The sequence below is a fragment of the Ursus arctos genome, unplaced genomic scaffold (genome assembly GCF_023065955.2).
Source record: "Ursus arctos isolate Adak ecotype North America unplaced genomic scaffold, UrsArc2.0 scaffold_37, whole genome shotgun sequence".
Taxonomy (NCBI): domain Eukaryota; kingdom Metazoa; phylum Chordata; class Mammalia; order Carnivora; family Ursidae; genus Ursus; species Ursus arctos.
In genome coordinates, this window is record NW_026623053.1 from 17,662,673 (window position 1) to 17,676,954 (window position 14,282).

A 14,282-nucleotide genomic window follows, 5' to 3' on the forward strand; every position below is an offset into this window, starting at 1 on the left:
TCCCTTCCCCCGCCCTTGCATAGCTCTTTGCTATTGTATTTGTCTTGTTGCTTAGTTTTTTGTGTATTTTTATTGATTCAATCCCAAACTCTCTTATCATTTATTTGAATCTCTTCAGGCGCCTGGAGTTTTCTTAGTGCTGTCAACTTTGAATGATTTCCTTCTATGTCTGGTGTATAGCTGTTATCCTGTGATTTTCCTCACCATGACCTTACGTATTCTTTATCGCTCTCTCCTGAGATGGACCTCTGTTTTCTAAAATCAGGGTCTGCTTCTTTCATGTTTTACTCCCTTGTTTTGGTGGAGCACATTCTCTACCAGCTTCCTGAGAAGGAATGTAAAGGTAAGGTGAGGTGATGTTTGCTTTTTGAGTTCTATTCATTTCTGTTTCTATGAAGAAATACTTTAGAGGTGCCTGGGTGTCTCAGTTGGTTAAGCGTCTGCCTTTGGCTCAGGTCATGATTCCAGGCTGTTGGGATCCAGCCCTGCATTGGGCTCCCTGCTCAGCAGGAGAGTCTGCTTCTCCCTCTCCCTCTGCCCCTCCCCCTCTGCTTGTGCTGTCTCTTGATTTCTCTCTCTCAAATAAATAAAAATCTTTAAAAAAAAATACTTTGTAGAGCATTGCTAATACATATTTTTCCTGTGTTCTGAGTGTTATCATATGCTCTTGGCCTGTAAAAACTGAGACTGCAGACTACTACATGCACTCAGCCTTTAAATGTGGAATTGCATTCTGCAATTTATTTTGATTTTTAGCAAACAGTTTTGATCAGGTTGGTAACAAGAGATGTGCAAGTAATAATGCTGGACTATAAAAAGTGGAGAAATAGTATCATGCTGTATGTTAACAAGCAATTATATTGGTGATTCCCTGTGCCTTCATGTAAAAGTTGAGGAAAAGGAAAGATAAGGATCAGCAGGCTTAGCATTATTAAACATCTCTTGATATTATGAAGCGTATTATATGTATCACTCTGATTTGTAGCTAAAACAACAAGGTAGGCGTGCCATAATTTCAGGGATTTGAAGAAAACGAAAGATCATTGCCAAAATATGATGTCAGGAACGCAGCTCTATAGGAATTATGCAATGTTGATACTGTGTAACTCTGATTCAGTTTTTCTTTTCCAGGGACACATTTTCTATACTAATTAGAGTATAATTATTTTGCTTTTCCTTTCTTTTTTCTGTTCTTCCCTTCTCTAACCCTAATTAGACACGTTAGATCTTTTTATCTTATCTTCCATGATTCTTCTTTCTCATATTTCCAACTCTTACTCTGTGATGCATTCTAGGGAGTTTCTTCCCTTTGGCCACCACGTCATTAATTTTCATGTCCAGTGTTTTCCATTTTCACTTCATCTATCGTTTCAACTTCAGGGAACATACTACTCATTTCTATGATTTCTACTTGGTCCTTTTTCACGTCTGTCCATGCTTATTTAATAACTGCCCGCTCGTATTTAATAGTTGTGTTGCTTTATCTGTCTGGCACTTTAAAAATTACACCTATTTTGAAGATTGATTTCAGATTGCTTTGTTTTCTCTAATTCAAGTATGAATTCCCACCTCTTTTGTATGTCTATACTATTTTTTCTTACAACAGATTCTTTCATATATTTTATAGGGTTTTTTTATGGCTATAAGCTTATTTTCAAAAGATTTTATCTTGTAAAGGAATCTAGTTCATGACCTACTTTTTTTTCCTTTTAAATTTCTGGTTGGACTATATGATGTCAATTTGTTATGTTAGTTGCTTGGTTTTAAGTGCAGATTTTGGATTCCTTACCCACCGTGGTGAAGGCTTTTGGTTTTGCTCTTGGGTAGTTAACTTTTTCACCTAATTTGGCAGGTGCCTTGTGTCTGGCTAAGGTATTAAGCAGGTGGTCGGAGATTATGTAAGTGCTATTTAAGGGAAGGGGAAAGTCGGCTAGTTGAACTTTAACCTTTAAGCCAATTTGGTCTCAACATTTTCTTGGACTACTTTGGCTTCAGGTCCCATTCTAACTTATGGTTTGATTTTGACATGTGAATGTTTACCTTGCTTCCTTTTGAGCTTATCTGTGGTTTAACATATTTATTTAAAAATATTTTAGTCATGGGGTGCCTGGGTGGCTCAGTCGGTTAAGCATCTGACTTGATTTCTGCTCAGGCCATGATCTCAGGGTCGTGAGATCAAGCCCCACGTCGGGCTCCACACCAGGCGTGGAGCCTGCTTAAGAGTCTCTCTCTCTATCCACCCCGCTGGCACTCCCACTTCATCGCTCTAAAAAAATAAATAAATAAAAATGTTTTAGTATTTTAAAGTTTGGAATGGTAGATATCAGGAGGCATTCCAGCAAATGCTTAATTTTTTCAATCAGAATGAGTTTGGGTTTGCAGTTCCTCAAAATATAGGGTCAAAAAAGAATTGAAACTGGATGTAGGACTGACCTGTGACTAGCTGTCATTTCACCTTAAAGATTACAGATATATTTATTGCTTTCACTGATATGAAGTTATTATTTAGTAAAATAATTTTATTTTAAACATTGTGATGAGGTATAAAATTTACCTAAATTTGCTGGTTCAAATATAGACTTAACACCTATTAAGTGGTAACAAGTGTTGGAATTTTGAGACCTGTTGTTATAGTCATTATCACTGTTTCTGCTTATAAGTCATCTGTGTAAGTCATCTTCTTTGTTAAGATTATTATGCCTTTACAAAGAAATACGACTGTTCTACAAATGGGAAACATCCCCAGGAATAGAAATAAATATTTTGTAAGGTAAAATTAGAGAAGATTTCAAATTTATATCGTTATGACTCTAGCAAATGATAAACGTGGTTGGTTACTTCCATTGCAAGTCAGTAAGTAGCAGTAGCTAACTAGGATGTTGCTTCAGGGTATAGCAGATGGCCTGTAAGTAGCTTGGTGAGGAAAATGTTTGCTAAAGGTGACAGAGTGTACCTACCCTATTTCCCATATGCACTAGGTCATTGGTAACATAAGGTCTTAGCTTCAGGAAGTTGTTAAATTTAAGGTCAGGGAGTAATTCCAAAGCATTTTAATAAATAAAGTACATATCCCTTAGCCGATAATATTTTCTTTTCAGTTCCTGCATGCTAAGATGAAATTTGTAAGCTTTTCTCTAGACAACATGCAGTATAGAGTCCAAGTGGGGTGTGAGTATATATATTTGTGAAAAATGTGCAGTATCTGTTGCATGATATATTGTGTGTATATATATCAAGCATGAGATTGATGGGGTTTTGATAACATTCTTATAAAATGGAACACTCATTGCTAGTCCTGTGAAAGATTATTTAATGGCTTTTGCTAACAAGTAAAAAATGCTGTATATTCTCTTTTATATTACAATGTGTGTTTTAAATTATTTATTATGGAAAACTAAATGTACAAGAGTAGAGAAACGATAATGAACTCCTATGTATGTACTACACAACTTCAACAATTGTCCTTCATCGTTCATGTTAGTTAATTTTGTTTCATCTTATTCTGCCTGCCTTATGAATCCTGCTCCCCTTGGCCCCCCGCAATCTCTACTTTCCCTACTCCCACCCCAGGATGATACATACAAGTTTGTGTTGCATACTTCCCCTAGGAGGCTCATAATGTTTGATTGCTGTTTGTAATACTTTGAATATTTATGGCAGTTTTTGGTTTCTCTTCATTTTCTTCTCAGTTTATGAAAGGTTTTCTTCCATAATTAGTAGTGTAAACTGTCAGATTGTTTATATAGCCATTTTGTAGTAATCAACACATCGTACAGATGTAATTTTCTTGAAAGAAGTGAAAGTCTTACATTTTTTAAATGAAAGATCATCAGTGTTTTTTGAAAAATGTCTTTAAAAAAATTAAAATCGCCCTGCTTAATTTGTTTAATACTTTAGAACATTGTACAATTGTATTACTATTAATTTTGTAAGTAATATTTTTAATTCAGTTGATTTGCCATTTAGGGATTTTTTAAAAATGTGTTTTCTGAAACATATTTTTAGTGAACATGAACGTCTGATCCTAAGAAACTCTTTATAGTATGATGAAGAGATAGGGCAATACTTACATATAATTTATAGTGGAAATTATAATTTTAAGTGCAAGAAGAACAAAAGTGTTTCTTGAAGGAAATTGCTACATATAGTTTGGCTTATATTTTTCTTTTCATACTGTATTTTTATTATTTTATTATTCACTGTGGAATATCTATTTTAGGACTATATTCTTACTACATACTTTTCATTAGTGAAAACATTTAGTAAGAATGACTCTTAAATTGCATGAGCTTTTGCAGTTCTTCAGATAAAGGAGACTGATAGCTCTGACTTCCCAGATATTGAACAAGAAATTAGAGCTGTAAGCCTGACGTTTATTTTACTGTTTAAAGGTTTTTGTCCTAGTAATTGTATTTTGCAGCCCCAGAAATCGTCTTTAACATCACAATTTAAAAAAGCAAAATGCATGGTTTGCATGCAGCACTGTCTATCGAGAATGATTAGGTACTATAGTATTAGCAAATGGCGTAAACATTTATTAGTTATACAATGTATGGATTGCTATTAAGTGTTCAAAACACCAGAGTACAACTGCTGTTATTGAAATATGTTGATTCTCATATACGTGCCTCTATTTGTTAATGTCTCAGTACGAATTATTAAATAGCTTTCTGATAAAATCTATTAGTAATCATTACAATGCCTAATGAATTAAGACTTTATGTGGTTATTTTTACTTTATTTTAGAAAGACATTTCTGATAGCTGTTATTTCATTTGATTTCAAGTGCCTGCTCATACCAGTTGTCATTGTAGACTGATTTAACTTGCTCTTATACATTTTTACTTTTGATATGCCAAGAACTTCAATTGGTTGTGTGGAAATGCAAGCCTTTGTGTGAAGGAGTAGGTAATTGCATCAGAACTTGGCACCCACATGAATCTTATGAAAACATGCTGTTTGTTCCCTAGAGAAACTATTCTATAAGCTGACTTTGTTTTTATATTCTGTTCTGTGCTAGATTAAGCGATTTAGTTTAGTTTGGCCTGGGGCAAAACGTTTCAGGATATTTTAGAAAATCCTGTATCTGATTAGCTCTCTGAAAATAATACTAGTTTTAAAGTTTTGCTTTTTAAAAATTTATCAGTAGGCTATGCAATGCCATTTCTATTAGCAAAGTGTCATTTGTAACTGGCACTGAAAACAATCGCAGTGTTCCAAGTGGTATATTGTTTTGCCCTCCAAGTTTTAAAAATGTGAGAGCCATTTATTTTAAACCAAATATTTATTTCTTCTTAATTTGATGTCCTAATGCCCTTCAGTGATGAGGAGTAATTTATCTTTTTTGATAGTAATTTCTTGATTACTAAAGCATATAACACAGGGGAACTATGGGAGACAAACATACAATAGTCATAATATAGAAAAAGTTATTTTTATTATAAACTTTTAAACCTTAAAATCCTGAACACTACTTGCATAACTTTTAGGAAACTCATTTATTTTAAACTTTTCAAAAAAAAGTTCCGACCATATATTAGTTTAATTTTAACTTTTCACTCTACTTAAACCAAGCAAGCAAGTAAACAACCATAATAAATTATAATTATAAAAGATTAATTAGGCAATATAATTTTTTCAAAGTTTCAAGAGAGTCATAAAGATTTTGTTCTTTATTCATTTTAGATCTTTCAGGTATAATAGTTACAAGTAGTTTTAAAGTTTCCTGTTCAGGGGCGCCTGGGTGGCACAGTGGTTAAGCGTCTGCCTTCGGATCAGGGCGTGATCCCGGCGTTATGGGATCGAGCCCCACATCAGGCTACTCTGCTATGAGCCTGCTTCTTCCTCTCCCACTCCCCCTGCTTGTGTTCCCTCTCTCGCTGGCTCTCTCTATCTCTGTCACATAAATAAATAAAAAAAAAAAATCTAAAGTTTCCTGTTCAATTCAAAGGTTATTAATAAATATTTATTAAGTTAAAAATAATACATGCACATGTTAAAAAAATAAAATTATACAGATAGATATAAAATGAAATAAAATACTTCCTTCTCTCATTCCTCAGTCTCCCCACCTCAGCTCTTAGGTCCTTTTTTCAGGGTAAGCACTGGTAATAATTTCCTGTGTATTTTCTATGCCTTTTCAAGCATGTATGCATATGTAAGTATAATTTTACATTTCTCTCTATTTTACTGTATGTATGTTTTGTGCCTGCATTGTTTTGGCTAAAGACATATTTTGGGTAGGAAATTTATTTGTCTTATTCATCATTTTATATCTATCTCCTAGAATAATGTCTGACACATAATATATAAGTGCTTAACAAATGCTTGTTGAAAAATCTTTATAAAAATCTTTATATGGTACAGACTTTATAGATTTGTTTTATGATTATATCACATTTTATATTACCAGTTTTTTGTTGATGAACATTTATGTTAACTCTGTTTTCTGCTAGTCATTGATCCATCCATCTATCCATCCATCCACCTGTCTGTTCATCAAATATATACTGAGTACTTACTGTATGCCAACACCTTCTAAGAATGCAGATGAAGGAATAAATCCTGGGCTCTGCTTGCATGTAACTGACATATACATAGTTGATATATATAAAAAACAATGAAATGAAACCTAAACAAAATTAGTTTCATGAAGGCAGTAGCATAGGTAATATGATGAGACAGGAGTTTCTACTTTAGGTAGGATCCAGGCAAATGAAATAAAGACAGATGAACAGAATAAATGATGAGAAAAATAGTTTAGAGAGCTAGAGAAGAGAATTCTAGGCAGAGGAACTAGTAAGTATAAAAGCTGCAAGGCAAGAATAAGCTTGGTAAGTTCAAGGACCAAAAAGAAATCTGGTATGACTAGAGTGTATTTTCTCTTACAAATAAAACTGTTTCAGTGAGTGTCTTTGTACATAAAAATATATTTTACATGTTTTTCTAAATACTTTTAGTAGTAAAACTGAGAAGTTAAATAGTATGTGCATTTTACATTTCGATAGCTATGGAATGGGACCTCTTTTATCCCTTATCCTTTCTCCCAAAACCTCTTCATGCTTTCCCTGGCTCTGAAGAACTTGGGCTATCTAGAGCTTGGTAGGGAATGGGCCGTGACATGAGGCACAGTGAGTGAAAGGAATTTTTTTTGGAAGAGAATGCGCAGGGAACTGTGAATGTTTGAGAGACTTTTGTCTAATAAGATGAAAATCCAGTAGTGGAACATATTCATATATTGTGTGTGTTGAGTTATGTGATAAAATATTTGGCTCTCAGAAGTACAGTCCTCTCCTTTTGCCTTTTAATGACATCATTTCAATGCAGAAATTATCTCTACTTTCACAACTAGCAAATAGAAAATTCAGAGTTTTTTAGTTTATTATTGGGTATGAGGCAGTATTACAAATGATTCCTAGTTTGACACTCTTGGATTCAGTTTACAAAAATTTGTGATTAAATTAAAAGATGTGTTATGAAAAAAATGCCATTAACCAAAGTCAGTCAAAAACCTTTGCTATAATGTGTCTTTTGTGAAAGAAGGCAGGAAGGACATCTATTTAAAATAAGTTTTTAAAAATCCTGGGTATTGTTAACATTGGTGAATCCCATATTTAAATAAAATGCCTCTCTATCAAAAAGGCATTGTTTTAATTTTAAAGGAGAAATATCAGAATCACTTACAATGTTTTAGGCAGATTAGAAATTTTCAACTGGTCAAAGAACACATTTTGTTTCATGAGGTGTTTTACTGCTTGAGTAAACAAAGAGTCAAGTCATATTTGAGATCATAGAGATGTTTGTTTAAATTTTTTCAATCTTTATTTTTTTGACAGGTTAAAGGTAGGAAATTTTGGCAGATACATTCAGATTCCCATGTACCTAGAGAGAGAAGAGGGTATGAGGTTTCCTTAATTATTATTTATTTTTCCTTTTTTCTACGTATTACCATTTCCTTTGAAAATTAAAAACAACTTGAAGGAATGAGGCTAGGAATCTGCGATGGAGAAGATCTTAATTTAAAAGATGCTAATGTGGTATGTTCTATCTATTATGTTAAAGTTTTTTTAAAATTTTTTTTTAACGTAGGTTATCTTTTCCAGCAAAACTTATAAATAAACTTTATTTGGAAATCGATTTTATTTTGCTACTTGAACCTGGTATACATTATTAATGATAAAGCAATCAACTTATATTTTGTCTGTATAATAAGTTAGTATTTTGATTAAGGAGGCTAATTTATCTGGTGTCTACTGTAAAGTCATCCAGCTAGTTTTAACATGAATATATAATTTTTAATTAAGACAAGTTCTTGATACCAGATCTTTAAGGTGAGTGTAAGGAAAGGAATTACTATTTTATTAGTCTTATCTTTTATCTTAAAATGAATAGTAGTATAAAATATGTTACATGTTTACAGAAATCTTCTATTCCTTTTACGATATGTAGATATATAAGTTGTAATTATTTGAATTATTAGAACATCTAATTTTTGCTTGACAATATGCAAATGTGCCATTAAATCTGTTTTTTAAGATTTTTCCAGTTTAATGTCTGAATCCAAATTCATAAAGAGTTGGAAAAATGAGATGTCTGAGCTATAGGATTCACAGGGATTTCATATGAAGCCTATTTAATCAGGATAACACTGTTATTAATATTCATAATGTCAGCTGGAACACAAATGACAGACTATGGGGCCTAAAAATTTTACTTGGTGAATTTATTAAAAGTAGCTTAAAAAATTAATGGAATTTAAGTAAAGTTGGTGAATATGAAAATCTTGTGTTAGCAGAAAAAAATCTCTATTAGAACTTTCTTTAAGACCATTTTGCATTGATGTCTTTTGACAGATTTCATTGGTACTTAAAGAAGAAGGATGCATGAATGGTCATTTAAGAGGATTTAAACACATTGGCACATTAATTTTTACATGAATAATAAGTACTTTCCAAAAGCAATTAACTTACAGTGTACAAGATATGAATTGAAAAATAAGACTGTGACATCAAGGGCAAAGCAAATGTGCTGTACATTTTAAACTTAGTGGCAGGACTTTTTAATATTTTGGTTTATTTTATTTTTATAGTTTAGGTAGGATGTGACTTAGAATATGGTTATTTTAACACATTCGAGAGAGTCTTAGAAGAGCAATAATGCTTCCCCCTCCACAAAAATATTAGTAGTGTTAAACATTATCCTCTGCAGGTCTTGTTTGCATTTATTGGAGAATTAAGCATTTCTTGTGCTATTGGTAATATCTGAGAATATATTCAATTTTATAGACAAAGGGATGATTCTGATTGGGTTTAGTGATTCCAGTATTTATGTGTTAACACAGATTTGTTGATTATAGCATAACTTAAATGTATAATAAATAAGCTTCTCAAAGTTTAGTGTGAGAAGTTTAGTTAAGACCCATCTGAGTGATATACGAGTCAATTTGTTCTGAATTTTACCTAAGGAAGTAAGAAGTTGGGAATGGTGTTAAGTAAAACTGGAATGCCTTTTATTTGGTGTACCACCTGTTACTCTTTATGTTTTCAAATGTACTTATAATGACATTATACCAGCGATCTAGTTTTTATTTTATCACTAACATTCATTAAAAACAATTAATTTTAGACCATTATGTATAATTACAATAACAGAGTATTGTGTTTTATTTTTTTCAGATTATTTTTCACGAAAATTTTAGTACTTATAAAAAGCATAGTTATTATCTGTAACAGTCCACTTAGGGTTTACCAGTTAGAGAATATAGGCATTGGCCTGGCAGTCCAGACGGGTACCAGAAGTTTCACTTGTAGTCTGTCAGTGTTATATATGAGTGATTTTGTTTCATTAAACATAGTAGAAATTGCCTGGTATGTTTTGGGACTCATATTCAGAGTTTGGTTAGAAAAAGCATTAATCAGGTGTGTAGAAATGATCACAGTATAAGCTATATGTTAATTTTTCTGTATGAGGAATGAAATCAAATTGATACATTGGTTATTATTATTTTTTCTAGTAGGTTTTTAGAAGTTAGGTTTGGGGGTAGTGGTTTTTGTTTTGTTTTTTGGCTCTGAGATAGATATTCACTTACATGCCCAGGAGAGGGCAGCATTTTACTATATCAGACTCATAAAAGAATTAGCCCTGCTTAGACTGTCAATGTTTCTTGTAATTACTCCCAGTATATTTGTTGCTTGCTTATGAATTAACTTGCATTTATGGAACTAAATCATTTCAATCATTTAATTACACCTGAGGAGCTGAACTATAATTGCTTGCTTCCAACTAGGATCTGATATGGCTTGAGCAGTATTAATTTGGTGTTTACTTTTCTGAGTGCTAAAAGCATTAAAATGATTGTGCAATGGGATTACATTTTACTAATTGCTGGCATTCATTAGCTGGGTAAATGATGAGGAAGAGTGACTGTATATTGCAGAGGGATAAAATTATGGTTTTAAATAGTATATTACTAAGCACATTAAGGCCTGTAAGACATGTTTTAAAATACTCCAGAGGTTATTAAAGACTGTATTTTCTACATGTCTTGCTATATGAATCTCTTATTAAAAGACTGCAATTATTATTAACCTTTTTGGGCAATATGTAGGGAAATGGCTTCATTGACTGGGACATATTTCTTTGATATTAATAACTTCCTATATTTTCAGCTAATCCAAAAGTAAATGAGGAACTTAGAAAAAGATTGCCAACTCCAGATCAACATATTTAGAGAAAATTGGAAAAGGAGAAGCTTACTACAGCTTTATTTGAAGACTTTTTAAAAGAACGCAGAGTTCTAGCTGTGAGGTAAATCAGATTTTATTCTCCTTAAAAAGCATGCCAAGGGGAAAAAAAAAAACCCTTGCATAGCTTTTGTCATGTTTATTATGAAAACAAATGCAAGACAAATATCAATAATTCCATAAGTTAATAATAGTCATTATGTTTTTTTTAAAAAATAAATAGGATTCTTAAATTATTTTTACAAGTATAAAATGTTTTATATGAAAATATACATCATAAATTCAAATCAATAAATTTGAAATTTTTGGTATAAAGTTTATGACATATAGAGTGCAAATTTTATTTTTCTTAAATTGGTGGAGTTAGAAAAAAACTTAAGTTAAATAAAATAAATGGTTCTCTAACCAAAGGAGCAAGAATGTCTAGAAGCTTAACCTGAACTGTATTTACTAAAATGTAAGTGTGAAAGAAAGAACCTTTCTCTGAGAAAAAAGATTTAATTTCACCTGTTGAAATATACAGTTAATAGTCCCATTATAAATGTTTTAGAAAACCATTTATCCTGTAAATTCTCTGTTAAACAAAGGTAAGGTTTAGGTGTGTTCTGATATATTGTTTTAAGTTTATTTATCTAGAGTTGGCTTTATTTTAGCTTCAAATCTTGGAGCAAAAGCCAGAGACATTGCCAGAGCAAACAAGAACAGAAGTACAAATGGAGGACTGGTCAAAAGGTAAGGACTTTTAAGGTATTAATACCAAACCCCAGGTGTTGTGCTAGTTCAAGGCACTGAATGAAGTGTGTTTGTTCTAACCAATATATTAGATGGAGGCAGACAAGCGCACACGCACACGTACAAAGAAGGAGGCACACACAAAGAGACCCACATACTGCAAAAGAGACACAAAGACACAGAGAAAGAGAAACACACAGAGGAAGAGATACTGAGAAAAAAAGGGAAACAGACGGAGGGAGAGAGAAAGAAACACACATACACAAAAAGTGATCAAGAGAGGAGATTGAGAGAATGGGAGAGAAATGCTTACAGAGGGCCACACTCAGAGAAAGAAACACAAACAAAGAGAGACACAGACACAGGGAGGGAGATACGAAAGCCAAAGAGGGAGGCACAGACACACATGTGGAAGCACACACATGTGGAAGCATACAGACGGGGAAAGACACACACAAATGGATACATACACACTGAGATGCATAGAGGAAGATAGAGTAAAAGAACACGGTAGAAAGAGACAGAGACATGCAGGGAGAGAGACAGGGAAAAACATACATACACACACAGGGAAGAAGACACACAGTGAAAGAAAATAGAAGATATACACAGAGGGAGAGAGACACACATATGCGTGGAGAGAGACAGATGCACTCAGGGAAACAGACCAAGACACATTCGGACACAGAGACATATGTGGAGACAGGTGCATACCAAAAGATGCACTCAGAAAGAGACATGCGCAGAGAGATGGAGGCAGAGGGGGCCAGAGGTAGAGTGACAGAGACACACAGAGATGTGCAGGTGGAGACAGAGAAAGACACTCCCAGATAGAGACAGAGAGAGACATGAAGACAGAATCCCAGATAAGGAGAGAGGCAGAAAAAGATGCACAGGCAAAGGGAGAGAACAGCCAGGGATGGAAACACAGTTTAAAAGACACACAGACTGAGAGGTGGCTTGAACAGCAGAGAGAGACGATAGATAGATGATAGATAGATAGATAGATGATAGATAGATAGATAGATAGATAGATAGATAGACAGACAGACACACACACACGTAGGTCAGCAGGCAGGCAGGCAGGTAGGGCACATCTATCTCCCTATAGAGCAAGATACAGAGAGCCATAAAGAGAGAGGTTTAAAAAATGTTAGGTTTTTTCATTGAGGTCTCTTAAAATAAAATGATGCAGGTCTGGAATCCCTGGGAAACTAATCATTCTGAATATAGTGTTGCAAATAGTTGAAGGCTTAAATCTCTGAGTGCATTGTTTTTATTTCCTCTAAATTTTATATTTAAAGTAATAGATTATGACCAAAACATTGCACACATCTCTCCCTTTTTTGATTCCCCCTCCCCCAACAGGGTTCTTCTTCCACCATATATCAACCACATGGTTACCTTTTTCAGAAGGTCAAAGGCCATTTTGGGGTACTGTTCTATCATCATTGTATTAAATAAATTAACAGTTACACATTCTTTTGAATTATAGGAAGATGCTTTGCTTTCTGAGTATACTTTTTTCTGATTTCTGCGTTTCTTTTGATTTCCATACTGTTATAAATTTTTTTTAGCATTAGCAAGCTTTCTCTTCTAAACTGTGATTTTAGGCTGCTTGTTATGAGTTTAGAATCCAGGTAACTAATTGAATTGTGTACAAAGTAATAGCAAGTAATATCCGAGTAAGGTAGTTATAGGTATTTAATTCAACGTTTATGGTTTTAGTGAATGGGCTTTATGACACTTAATTTCCATCCGCTTTCTTTATATTCAAGTTTGTACTGGTGTGAAGCTGGGAACTAATTTTTTGTAGCTGTTTTTATTCATTTATGCAAATAAACAAGAAACATTCTTCTTTTCAAGGGCTCAAAGCAGTTTTACTCAATTTATGTAAAATAATAAGAAAAGAGAAGTAAATAATGATGCCCCTGTTATTTATGTTCCCTAGTCAGAGGTCACATTGCTGTGGAAGTCATGTTGTTCAAATTATAGACAAAAGGATCTCTACGGAACCAAAGGAATTATTTTTAATATATCTAAAGCTGCAGGCTGTGGAGGAAATACTTCTCATAAGTATAGAATAACCAGGAAAGAAGTTAAGGAAGGGAGCTGCTGAAGTTCTAGGACACTTACAGAAGGAAGGTTTTAGGGCTAAAGACATAGATGCATAAATAGTTTGCAGAAGGCACAGACCACGATAGACGTGACTGAAACATCATTAAGAAAATTTGCATTCTTACAGGCTTTTTCTTTTTTTTTTTTTTTTTTTAGTCAGAAATAGGAATAAGACATTCCTTTATATAAGGGCCTGTTAAGGAAACATTATTGAGAACTAAAATTAAATAGGTAAATGTACTGTATCTTTTGAGTTTTGAGATATAATTGATATGTTTAAAATCTCGCATGGTCATTGCCTTGACATCAAGGTTCGCAGAATTTATCTTAAAGCACAAATTTCTTCAAAGCTCTGTCTTAAACTAATATTCATAGTCTGCTTGGGCGATTAGTTATTTAATATTATTTTACTTATTTTTTTAAGAAATGGAGCTAACTAAAAACTTGTATTACACAGACCTGCCTTTGTGTCACCTTACACATTTTATTACAAAGAGTGCTAACGTGGCTCTTCTTTTCCTAGCTTTATTGTAGAAACATTGCTGAAGTACTTGAAGTCTGAGTTGATGAGGTATATAATGTGAACAGATATAACAATTTACTTTTTTTTGTTTTTGTCATTATTGACAGTTTAGAAAATGTAAAGCTGTGGTTGGTAGGTAGGACCGGTGAGAGCATCTACAAAACATG

At 33.3% G+C, this 14,282-nt stretch overlaps 1 protein-coding gene across 13 annotated transcripts in view; it reads left to right on the forward strand.

Annotated features, from left to right (window-relative positions):
- MIPOL1 (mirror-image polydactyly 1) overlaps positions 1–14,282 on the forward strand; it is a 357,607-nt gene that overhangs the window by 51,695 nt on the left and 291,630 nt on the right. For 11 of the 13 annotated variants that reach the window (XR_008957207.1, XR_008957208.1, XR_008957210.1 and 8 more), the window contains exons 2-3: positions 10,668–10,806; positions 11,396–11,474. Coding sequence is in view for 7 of the 13 variants with exons in the window: in XM_057306423.1 (XP_057162406.1) it covers positions 11,456–11,474 (19 nt within the window). In the remaining 6 variants the exon portion in view is untranslated. Of the gene's footprint in view, positions 1–7,980; positions 8,037–10,667; positions 10,807–11,395; positions 11,475–14,282 lie in introns of all 13 variants that reach the window. The other 2 variants (XM_057306421.1, XM_048220508.2) reach the window with 1 other exon arrangement.